Source organism: Platichthys flesus, chromosome 11 (genome assembly GCF_949316205.1).
Source record: "Platichthys flesus chromosome 11, fPlaFle2.1, whole genome shotgun sequence".
Lineage (NCBI taxonomy): Eukaryota > Metazoa > Chordata > Actinopteri > Pleuronectiformes > Pleuronectidae > Platichthys > Platichthys flesus.
The window spans coordinates 8,655,755-8,668,826 of NC_084955.1; the positions used below are offsets into that span (position 1 = coordinate 8,655,755).

A 13,072-nucleotide genomic window follows, 5' to 3' on the forward strand; every position below is an offset into this window, starting at 1 on the left:
ATAATTATTGAATCACCTGAAACTAAGAATCTAGTTACCAAAGAATGACTCCTTTACTTTTTTCTGCTGAAGCCCAGAACAGACAAACCAACCACTGACTCCGAAGCAACTTTTTGCACTTACCTGCAGGCCACCGTAGTTTCTCCTAAATCCTTGAATGGCAGGCATTTTAGTAATATTCAAATTTACCACTAATTTACCATTGTCCCTTAGTGCTACACACTGAACCTTGAATTACTTTGTAGCATCATTTTTGAATTCATGTGAGTTTCTCTACCGACTACACATTTGAAAATGTGCGTGACTGACTTAAGTGCACCCACCGTGACTCGTACTGGCCCTGCCTCTCCACAGGCCGGATCCTCTTCTTGATGACTGGCAGTTTGGAGGTATCGATCACCTTGTTTTCCCCGTTGTTGTAGGTGAACTCCAGAATCCCATTCCACTCTCCCTGGGCCTTACACACTATATTCCCTGTGTGGTTGTTCTTCACCTCTGCTGTTACTCTGACAGAAATCAACATTTAACATTCAGGAATAACATATCACCCTCCTGGGATGTGTATAATCAAATGATAATGAGTGCAAATGTGAGGATTGTGATCTGAAATCACATTGCATTAGTTTTAATTATAATTTAAATTATCATAACATCCATATTGCATCATGGAACAAATTATGTTTTCCAGAGTATGAGCGATGCCTTGCGGAGTAGAAAGGTCGGATGTGTAATATTCTGGATGTTAGATACATTTAGAATTCAGTGTTCATAAGAGTTTCAAGAAAAGACTGCAGATGCTTTAATCTATTCTTCTGACGGAACGTCTGTCGAGCTACAGATTCACCACAACGAAAACATTTGGGTCGCGACCCACCATTTGAGAACCGCCGATCTAAATGTACTAGCATCATCTAGCTCTTCAGCTCAGCTCATGTTGCCAAGTGGCATTCCCATTGGTCCAAGTGGTTCTTGCTCATTCTCTCCTGTTAATGTAGTTTTCCATCAAGTCCATCAATTTAGTGTTCTCAGGCATTGCTCATGTGTGACTTGTTAAGAGTATCCTCCACTAGTATTTCTATTGACACCCAGGGCTCCTTTTTCCTGATGAGACAAGTCAACAGGTAAACACTGGTTTAACCAATTTCCCTTGGGTGCTAGTCTGTTTCTCGCGTGTGTGCATCCATCGTTTCCTGACTCCGGGCTACAAGTTTTGAGATGGCACAGCTGGGGTGTGTAGGCTGATGTGGCTCAGCGGAAGAGCTAGAGTTCATTTAGTCATTTAACTGGGTAACCATGTTATTAGAGAGGCGGTGGTCTAGTGGCAGAAACTTGGACTATGGGCAGAGAAGGTCTCTGGTTCGTCTCTGGTTCGACTCCACGGAGAGACAACAAAAGACGAACCTGGATTGATCTGTCCAAAAATCCAAGAGTCTCCCTACCCTGTCTAGTGCCCCTGAGCAAGGCACCTTACTCCCCCAACATCTGCTCCCCGAGCGCCGTACATGGTCGCTCACTGCTCTGTGTGTCCTGATGGGTAAAAAGCAGAGATTAAATTTCCCTACCTGCATGAGTGTGCCTTTGCATGTCTGTGCATGTGTTTGGGATGAATAAATGGATCTTAATCTTAAGGCTCACAGAGCCAGCAGACACTGTGCCTACCTGTGCACTTTTCCTCCATAGAAGGGTTTGGTGTGGAACGTGACAGTGGCGGAGTACCCACTCTTGGCACAGTTGATAGTGACCTTTCCCCCGAGTTCCACCCATGGCACAGTCAGGATTGAGCGGGCGTAAGCACATGGCAGTGTGAACACATACTCCTCATCATGCTCCAACAAATACAGCACACCTGGGAGAAGCAGGACAGAGACGAAAAGGTGTATCAGCACTGGCTATTAAATGTAGAAGACATTATATGGAAAAGTAGTGTCGTGAAAAGCTGCACAGACAATGATGAAGGCGACAATGAACATAGACAAAAGTCCATCCTCTATGGTAATGGATGAGCTGGCATGAAAATTGCTACAGCAATTCCTGAATTCTGAAGTTGAACCTAATTGTTGAACTCACTCTGTCTGTCTCCAGTTTCAAACGTGCATCTGTAGTAACATTGTGATTTAGCATTTGATTTGGCTTGGATTTTGTCCTCCTGAGCTCCCATCCAGATCTGCCCCCCCCTTCCTCACTGCCGCTTATGTAACTAACAGCTGTCTCCTCTACCGATGCGCACGCACAGTCTCTCTCTCTCTCTCTCTCTCTCTCTCTCTCTCTCTCTCTCGCTCTCTCTCTCTCTCTTTCTTTCTCTCTGATATATGTCAGGAGATAACAATCAGTATGATATATGTGATAGGCCAAATGCATGAAGGGCCATAATGCTGATAATATATGAGCCAATTATTGAATATAGTGAAAATACTATAGTATATTGCATGTGTGCAAATAAATGGAAAAATTCAGGGAAACCCCCCCTCCCATCTTCATGTTGCCCATGTGAAACTGAATGTTTATTATATGTCTCATCTATTCGAAATAGTACAATTTCATCTTGCCGGTTAATGTTTTAACGGTTTGTCCATCGACCATGAGGAACTAAAAAAGGTACATAGTACATGCACACAGGGTTTACATCTCCTGCACCACTATTGGTGAGAATAACTCAGGAGGCTAACAAATGCTTAATGCTTTAATGCTGGCCTAATTACAGCCACACACACACACACACACACACATACACACACACGTTAAGGTAGTGAACAGCTGCACACTGGCAAACAATGATATTCGCACCAGTTAGCAATGGGTCCCTGAGGTAGAGACATGTGGTATTGCAGCAGTTAACTGAACACATGACTATTTTGCCATGAGCAAGAACACTATGTCAATTTGGAGAAAAGAAGAAATAGATTAAAATCTTATTTAACAAAAAGCTAACTTAAGAGCTCACTACTAATAAAATGATCATGATGATAGAGTCTTTGACATTTTTTTAATCTTTCTGTGCAGTTCCATACTAATTCCCCTTTCACTTCTCTCCTGTAATCTGGAGCTGTCATAATGAAGCTGAGATGTCTGGTGATGCAGAAACACCTCCTCATTAGATCTCCTCCTGATTTATTACTAGATACAAAACATCAAGTGTCTGAAATCAGCGAAGTAGAGCAGCAGGGCCCAGAGGGAAGCAGCATTTATTTTGACACAACAATTTAAAAAATATATCTTTATACTTAAGCCAAACCGATTTCTTTTTTTAAAATTATACAGTGCTCCCAATTGGCATTGTTGCGAACGAAAATTCTACACTGCACTCTGTTGGGCTATTAACAACACACATGCAGAGAGTGAAGTTGAGAAGGTGAATAGTTCTCGAGATATGTGTTACACATACAGACTGGAGTTAGTAGAGAGGAGTCTACATGCCAAAGCAGCATGGTCCAGTCATTTTAATATTAAGTCAAATACTCTATTAGAATCTGAATCATATTGTATTATTGAAGGGAATATTCAAATAATTAACCTTAGATGGCTTTAGACAATACCTGAACATTGTATGGACACTTACACAAAGAAGAAAATCTTGTTGGTTATCCTAAACTTAAATGTGTATGGCCGAAAGTGAAAATCAGCTGAATTATGTTGGGTCCTTTGTGTTTTTATCACATGTCAAATGATTATGCAATGTAAGGTTAATCTGTTTTGTTTCTGGGTGACCTCTCAAGGATTTACTTGTCATTTGAATCGGCTCAGTCTTGACAAAGAAGAATGTACAAGTCGAGAGCTTCAAGAACGTCAGGTCACACCTGGCAATAGAATGCGTCTGAACAAGTGTCTCCTGTAACAACAAGTGATCACTTCTCATTTCCCTGCTCTAAATGTAAAAAGAACCCATGTACATTGTCAGTGTGTGTGTGTGTGTGTGTTTGTGTGTGTGTGTGTGTATATGCGTGTCTGTGTGTGTGTGCTGGTGTGTTGGTCGGCTTGAGTCATTGAAACAAGATTTTACAAAAAAAGATGAAAAATTCCCTTCAATATATGTGAAACCCTTAGAGGTGTAAAAATATCATAATAAATATCATCATAAAGCGGTTGGTGTTCTGGCCTCGGATGCATATGTGTTCGTAATGTTAAAATAATTTGGCCATGTGTCCAAGACCACCTCCAACATCATCAAGCACCAGAGGCGTGTGTGCCTCACCCGTAGTATTGGTCTTGGCCCTCCCCACTGATGGTGCAGTTACACCTCAAGGACACTAAATAGTGAGATTTCGTCTGTAAATATAAACTGCTTTAACTAGCATTGTAAACATATTTGTTTAATATGAAAAACAACCTTTCAACATCAGTCATCTTTGAAACAGGCTGCATGTTCGCTTACCTTCCCCAACCATGGAGACTCCTACAGACATGCCCATGAACTTGCTCTTGGTCCAGACATGAGTGTTGACACACATTCTCTTCTCCTTGCACTCGCAGTAGAAGCCTGATACAGGTGGGTGGTGGGACACTTGCTCAGCCACAAAGCGAACACAATAGCAGTCGGACGTTGTTCTGCTGCTGCCATCTGTCCCCCTCTGTGAGGACCTGGGAATGTTAGAGGGGGCTATGGGTGCTGAACTGGGAACAGTGGTCTTGAGAGGTCGAACACGGTCCCGGGGCACATACCAAGAACAGTGGAAGTTCTCCCCCAGGATGGGGTTATATGGCTTCTTGGCCACAGCACCCTTCCTACCCTCATGAAAGGCAGTCAAGTAGTACTCGACAAAGCGAATGATCCGCTCCTCTGGTGTGCAGCCGGAGGTGATGGAGAGGAACATGTCAGGGTGAGCCATGAAGTTGGCGTACATCTCTAACAGGGAGCGCTTCTCCAGGATGAAGGTAGGGAGCACCACCTGGGAGACGGACAGAGAAAAGTTTCAAAACAAGATATACGCCTACAGAAGATGTGATCAGAAGCTGAATTCAAATGCAATCTCATCTGCAAAAAGCAATCATAGGAAATGTTTTGCCAAAAAGAGATACAAACAGAAGCTTAGAAAGAAGAAAACCTGAAAATAGAGAAGGAGGAATGTCAACAGATGGATGGATAGATGGATAGATGGATGGATGGATGGATGGATGGATGGATGGATAGATAGATGGATGGATGGATGGATCGATGGATGATGGATGGATAGAAAGCATATGTAAGTTATGTCTAAATGATCACACCGATGCCCCCAGCCCTTTCATAATCAGCACATTATCTCTTTGATCTGAAGCACCGGCCCATCAGTTATCAGCCTGAGCTCACTGGTCTGAAAGAGTCACCACAATCACATGAACAGGAGACATGTGAGTGCTGACTACAAAGGCACAGCACACAGGGGAAAGGTGACCGACTCACATTATACAGTATATGTCAATATGCAGGCCTATGTATATAATGAGATACAACATATGATTGTCATAATAAAAGTAAGATTTCATGAGTCAGGTCAAAAAAGGTCTTTTGACTCACGACTTCAAACCTAAAAGATGAAGTCAAAACCAGCCTCTTACTCGAGTCAGGTCCATGCCAAGTTTGAGCTGGGAGAGAAGGTGAATGATGATGCTTCGCTGGTCATCCAGAACTCCCAGGTCTTCCTCATCATTGTCCTCTGTGTCTGTGGTCTCGTCATCAGGATGTATGGTGTCTGGACTGCTGGTCTGGCCCTGCTGCTGTCCCTGCTGGTGGAGAAGGAAAAATCTATTGGTAGAGCTAAAGAAGAAAACATTCTCTCAGTTCTGTCACCAAGCCGTTGACTCAAGAGAGAATATCTCTATTAATGGTTGAGCAATAGGATGTGCTTGTTATTTAGGACCCCCCCACCTGAAGCAGGCGGACATCATTGCTACTTCCAACAAGGAGATTTGGTTTTCAAATGGGTTTGTTTGTTAGTTAGCAGGGTTTTCACAGAACTTGGTGGCAGGTCAGTCAATTTTAACACAGATCCATATCCAGGATTTTGTTTTCACTTTATTTACCTTCTTTTTGCAGGACATTTTTAAATTTTTTTGTTGATTTCTCAGAGAACTATGTGTGAATCTTGACAATATAAATCCAGTGTATGCTTGATAAATGTATCCAAATACATTTGGATCCAGCTTTCAACTGCTGTATGGTAACAAATCGGACTAGAAACCTAGGAAAATGTGTACCTGAGAAAAGCAATAAGGCTTGTTTTAATGTAATGGGACTGTTGGGCCTTGGCAACGTCAACACATCATACTGGACAGATGCACAAGAAGCATTTCTTGATTGACTCTTTGTTTTGTTACATACATTTAGAAACAGAGATCTACAGTGAACATAGTATGACAGATCTACTGTAATGCAGGAACATACATGATGGCAGAAACAATGCTTATATCAGATGATTGCTGAACACATCTGCCCTCAAAAGTATGTGGACTACCCTCCTGTATCCCCTTTAATACACATGATTTTGAAATGGTGCTGCACTCGATGATGGTTGGTAATATAAGTTGGAAGGATGGACCGTCATGCAGTTGTTGATTTAAAAAAACAAACAACCATTCATTGTGTCCAAGAAACAATCTCATTAAGTTGGAAAGGGTTGAGCTGGAAATAAGTGGGAAAAACATATAATATACATCAGGTGCTCTCTGGGAAGAGCCAGCGATTCAGAGCCACTTTGAACCAGGTGACCCCGGTCTTTCCTCGTCTTGAGGCTTTCCCCCAATTATAGTTCAGAATCCACAACCTCTCAAAAGGCATAATCAAAACAGGCATATGATGTTAGTCAGAATAATTTATTTTAAACAAATACACAATCCACTCCTTGGAAACGACATAATAACGACATTATAGCAAAACATTACTAACATTCGATGAAGGGGGAAGTTCACTCCTTCTCCTTTAAGGGTTAAGTAGGTCAGTAGGTTAGTGAATAAAGACCTCCTATAGAAAACCTATAAGAAAATCTATACAGTGAACAAGTATTTAAGTATTAAGTATTTAAGTTCTTTAATAATTCACAGAATGTGCACCTTCCTCTCTGCATACATAAACACAGACTCAAGCAAATTTCATCACAGGCATGGAGGATGCCTATAGTTCTTAGACTTATATTAATGGCTGTGTTCTATGTTGAGGCGCCCACATACTTTGGTTGGCGGTCTGTATTTTTGGTTTTCCAAAACCTTTGGGTTACTGGCTACACTGGTGGTGAGGTGACACTTAAAAGCGGCACCAGTGTTTGTAATGATGAACAACTTGGATGATGGAATATACAAAGTGAGACAGGCCTGATCATTCATCACAAACTACACACAGTGTTGAACCGGAATTATTTGTATGTCATAAAATCCCAGAGTGCAGTGCTCTTCTCTAATACATACAAAAGTCATGTTCCATGCAGCTGTGATATCATTTGCAGATTATCATGTATTTGTTATTCACACTGAAGGACTGACCTGCAAATATGGTTTTCAATTGATGCACTGTAAATAGCTGTGTTATTCTCACTTCCACAGCTATTTACAGTGCATCAATTGAAAATTGATATCCTTTAATGTCTTGGTGGAATGTAACTCTGAAATTGCTTTTGCACAAAACTGAGTGCTTCAGCCCAGATATTCCAAATCATCAAGTCATCAGAATTGTGGTATTCTGGTATCTTGCACATGACATCCTCCTTTGCTAACAGAAGCTGCTCGAGGTCTTTGTCCCTTGTGCATAAACAGATGTTGTTTGGTGCTTTCACTGAAACAACTGATAGGGGAGAGTAGGGTAATGTGGGACATTTTTTACATTTGCTCCCCTCTAGACGAGCTAAACTGATATATCAGTAAAATGTACACATTTCCCATTAATTCAGGATGTTTCCTAGCAATGGAAATGATCAGAATGTCTTCAGGACAAAGGGCAGTGAAAATATGATTGTTTTAAAAAAAGTGGTCTTGTGTCCCACTTTACCCCGGCTACATTTATGATTATTATGATTCATGTGATCTCTTGCACATCCTAGCTTACCTGCACATTGTTTCTCTGTCCAATTGGCAGGGACAGGGTTATTGTTTTTCTCTGCGTATTCACATGCCAGTTCACGGCACTGAACTGGAGCAAGGCCATGGAACTGTTCAGCTAGTTGTTCCAAGTGTTTGGCAAGCTCCTCCTCCATTACATGTCATTTAGCTGACACTTTTATCCATTACATTTTTAGAACACTCAGCATTTATGAGGGGCCATTTAGGGGTTCAGTATCTTGCAAAGGACACTTCGGCATGCAGATGGGATAGAGTGGGATTTGAACCGGCAACCTTCTTGTTGCAGAGCACCCGCTCTATCCCCTAGGCCTCGCTCTCTCCATCTCATCTCTGAATATTCTCTTTGCATCAGCTACTGCACCCCAGGCTACTGATTTTATTTACCCTCTCTCTTTTTTCTTTATGAATCTATTGAGGGTTGTCTTATCAATATTTCTATCCCTTCCAGCTTTTCTTAAGGACTTCTTTTCTTGCATGACCTCAGCGGCTGCACTCTCCATCTCTGTGAGGGGTGTTTGGCCCAGGTTGTCTTGCTGGTGTATAGTTTCTTGTCATGATGGCTTTTCTACAATGTTTATGACATTAAAAATAAAACACATATAATGTAATATAACACTAAAAGATATTAAAGTCTAAACTTAACTTGTGCTTCATGGTGGGGTAGACACTGTCCCACTTTACCCCACAGCATTTGTCCCACTTTACCCCGAAGCCACAATTTTAGAAAAATAACATCTTTTAGCAATTCAGGCTAATCTTCAGCTAGCATCAATCACATGGTTTTATATGTTGGAAGTTCATCAACATGTATGATATAAGTCTTTCTACCTGATTCAATTTGTCTTGACACAGCAGTTGATTAAGTTCAAAGCAAGAAAATTTACTTTTACATGCAAAAAAAAGGGGGGCTTTTAAACATAATAGTCACATGACCACAAATGTGTTCCGTTGCCTAGATAGTGGGGGTGTTTCACATCACCCGATGTCCCACATTACCCCACTCTCCACTACTGTGATAAGGAACGACTCCAGTGTCATCCTGGACTCACAGAGAAGAAACTACGCTGCTTTCATCTGATTTTGGGTAAAACAAATAAGTGAAATTTCTAAAATGTCGGTCTGTTCCTTTGAGCCTGATAATCTAAAATAGAAATAATTTCTATGAAAATATTAATAAAAACTCAGATTCACAGGCAGCTGACATGACTAACTACTACTTTATCTAATGCTTCTAATGTTTCTTGTATCAGTGTGACCTGGACAGTGCCGCTCTTGACTTTATTTCCCATGTTTTTTCCTATAGCATTACATTGACAGCAAGCATAGCATATTAGCACAAAAGGCAATTCTATGTATGTGTGTGTGTGTGTGTGTCTCAGCTCCTCTCAATAAGTTTTTTTAAAAACTTTTTCCACTGTCTGCCCACATTGCCACAATCACACGCTCTGCCCTTAATGCTTCAGATGCACAGACCCACAATATAGCCCTATGAATGCAAAACCAGCTGTTATTGCTTCAGCAGCCAGTTCAGCATCATGGTAATAGAACATAATACGAATAACCACACACATAAAAACACACACACACACCCAGCAGTGATCTCACACTCACGTTATTTGGCTGGCATTGCACCACCGCTGACTTGGAGGAAGTCCTGCTGGATTTCATGTCCACCATACAGAGAGACGGACAGAGAGACAAGGGGGCAGACCCCGGCTGATGTCCCGGCACAATTATGAGCAGAGTAACAGTGCAGAGCCAGAGTGAGGGGTGACCCAGAGATGATGAGGAGGAGAGAGTGAGGTGAGAAGCCGAGGAGACAGGAAGGGGGAGATGGACAGGGCAGGAAAGGAGAGCCCACCCTGTGGTACTTTGGATAGGCAGATTAAGAGTGATGCTGACAATCCTCTCTATCCAGCAGCCAGCCTCCCTCCGTACATAAGCCCTGCCCCCTGCACATACACACTACATCATAACCCGTCCCACTCTTCTGTCCCATCCCCCTCCCCTTACCATACCTCCATCCACCATACATGTTACCGTGGAACAGTCTGTGTACCACTATGTAGGCCTGTCTGCGCTGAGGGCCGAGTGCAGCTGCTGCCTCCTGTCTCCTTCTTGCCACAAAATCACTTTTCAATGCCAAGACAAACAGTTATGTCATTTAAAAAACAAACCTTATGGGATGGTTTGTTTTACTTCACCACACAGTAAAATTCTCTCTTTTTTTTTTAACAAAGCGTTTCTTTATCATTTATTTAAAAGAAGCCTGCTCTGAAGTGTCAATGGAGTGTGTTGTACCCAGAGTCACATTCATTTTTCCTTTGCCTTTAAATTCTACACAGAGGGATGGTTACAGTTCAGACTCATTGCTTTTAATTGGAGTTTGGCTTTTTATTTACAAATGAGACATATCATTGCTGCTTCCCTGTTAATTCATTTACTCCTTTGAGCACTGAAACACTCAAAGGCACAAATATGAATATGTACTCTTCAGATCAAGTGAGTCCTAAATACACGTGCCACCAATATTATTGAATTCAACAGGAACAGGGCACTGATCCAGCTCTGTGTCCAGCAACCATGATGCACTGAGGGCATATTTGAGATTCGATCACTCAGAGCACATTCTGAGTGGATCTGGGCCACATTCATTAAACAGTGTGAACCCAAATGTATTTGAGATCACGATTCAACTGACGTCCTTTAACCTTCTACAGTTTCATAATGAACCAAACATTTTCAGTGATTTATAGTTAACACTGATGCACGTATATTTATTTCCTTTTTTTAATTTCACTGTAAAAATGTCTTCATGTTCTGTGATGTTGCTTTAATAGAGATTCGTACTTAGATGAAGATACTGTTTAGGATGGCCAAGCCATTGGCAAGAACAATTCCCTGACTGTGAGAGAATGAAATTAGTATTAGTGTCATGTTTATCCTGTTGGGTAAAATTTAACTGTCAAGTATAGTTGTGTATAATTTATCTTAAAATAAAATAAAAAATTCAGTAAACAATCACCCCCTTTCTCTGATCTGCTGTGATTGTATTCAGGAATGTTGTGTAAAGCACATACAATTGGAGACGTGCTATTGGATAACGTGACTGAACTGATTTGATCTTTGCTGTTCGTACACAAGGCGTTGCTGAGGGCTCAGCATATCAAAGCAGAAGCAGGTCACAGAGTTTGAGTGCTTGTGGGTACGTGTGAACACCCCTCCTCCTAATCCTACTCATATCCCATGACTGGTCTTCATTCCAGAGAAGACTTGCAAACCAAACATTTGACTATTTCCAAGTTTTACTTTTATGGCACAGTGGGGAGATTTTCAAGACATTTAAAGTTAGATGGAAGATGTCAAAGATTATTCGAACACAGATCACAAACGCTAAAAAATGATTTCACTTTTCTGCTCAATGTGGAGATTTGAGCAGTTAGGTGAGTGGGTTGATGGAGGAATCCGAAGAAAGATGAGACTTCGGTCAGCTCTATTCTAATCTGTTGATAATCCTTCCCTCCCATCAGATGGATTCAGGTTGAAGTATTAATTCCCTACTTACTGTCATGGCAACCGGCAGCTTATAAGATAAACTGAATTCTTCCACTGATCAACAAACACCTGATGGACAAATCTGGATTTTGGTGTTTTTTATAATTCTCGTGATGTTCTGAACTTGCCTGTTAGCTTGGCCTGTGGTGATGCTCTGGAACTACTTCAGAATTATTCCTACAGTTCGACATTATACTGTCAATTTCTTGCTGGACGTTGTGTGCCAACCTTTGTATAAACGGTCAATGATGCAGAGTAAAGGTAGAAACTTTGTGTTCATCCCACCTGGTTTATCTTCAATGAAGATTTTATTATCAATATTTTTCATGAAATGAAACCGACTCTGCTCTATTACTATTACTTTATTATTAGTAGTAACTGATGTTATTTTTTTTGGTACATTGCGTGGCGGATATTTCAGAGGTCTGACACAATCAACAGACCCAAGGTCACAAATTTAAAAATAAAAGCTCTGTAATTCAAAACAAAACACTGTGATTGATTCTGAGCCGCAGTACAAGGACAAGAAGATTCAACTGGGTCTGTAGACTGACAGTCAAGGTACGCTGCACCCCCTCCAAACACACACACACACACACACACTGATTGTTACAGAGTGCTGGTTGCTTGGATGTTTATTAATTATGGAAATATTGCCCTTCCAAAACGGCACGGCACTCGTCATGAAAACACATGCAAAGTGTGATGTCGATTAGATTGGTGTTCTTGCATATAGAGCAAACAGCAATGGGGGGTTCTGTGTGGCAGCTCGCTGTCACTCCTCCAAGCCATGGATGTGTTCACACCATAAACAAAAGCTTCTATGAAGATGTGTTTTAACAGAATGCTAGAAAACGAGCCCCATAACTTTCACAGTCCACTGCCTTCTGAAACACACAGCTGCTGCTCCAGAGCCAGTGTCATTACATTGATTTCCTCTGACATTATTCTTTTTGCAGTCGGCTGTACAGGAAGTGCCCAACCCACTGAGACTGAATCTGCATTGTGCATCACAGTCCGAAGGCTCCCAAACATACACCTGTGGTTTCTGAACACACATCAGTGTTATACAGGTGATTTGATCTGATTAAAAAGTGCTCATTTCAGCTGGACTGGATTCACTCTACTGATAAATGGCTGAAATGTGAGTGCATGTCCGTGTTATCGTTGGCAGTCAGGCAATAAGGGTAGTGAACTGTAAAAAATGAATTGAGTCCAGCTCTCTCTAAAAGAAAACCCCCTAAAGAATCCTGAAGGTGGTGGTAATGATACATGTCCTGCAACTCCACCTAAACAACCAATGCTAAACCTGGAGATTTGGCAGTTGCTTCTCAAAGTTGAGGTTCAGTGTTCATCCAATTGATGGTGGCAGCAGGTAAAGACAGATTTGGAGCAAGCATGGCCGGGTATTAAGATTAAGATTAAGATCCATTTATTCATCCCAAACACATGCACAGACATGCAGAGGCACACTCATGCAGGTAGGGAAATTTAA

At 41.4% G+C, this 13,072-nt stretch overlaps 1 protein-coding gene across 1 annotated transcript in view; it reads right to left on the bottom strand.

The window, feature by feature from the left end:
- LOC133964720 (oxysterol-binding protein-related protein 10-like) overlaps positions 1-13,072 on the bottom strand; it is a 30,370-nt gene that overhangs the window by 3,346 nt on the left and 13,952 nt on the right. The window contains exons 8-12 of the mRNA XM_062398951.1: positions 9,628-9,738; positions 5,533-5,679; positions 4,370-4,883; positions 1,660-1,846; positions 324-506 (exon numbers count right to left, since the gene is read on the bottom strand). Of these exons, the coding sequence (XP_062254935.1) occupies positions 324-506; positions 1,660-1,846; positions 4,370-4,883; positions 5,533-5,679; positions 9,628-9,738 (1,142 nt within the window). The remainder of the gene's footprint in view (positions 1-323; positions 507-1,659; positions 1,847-4,369; positions 4,884-5,532; positions 5,680-9,627; positions 9,739-13,072) is intronic.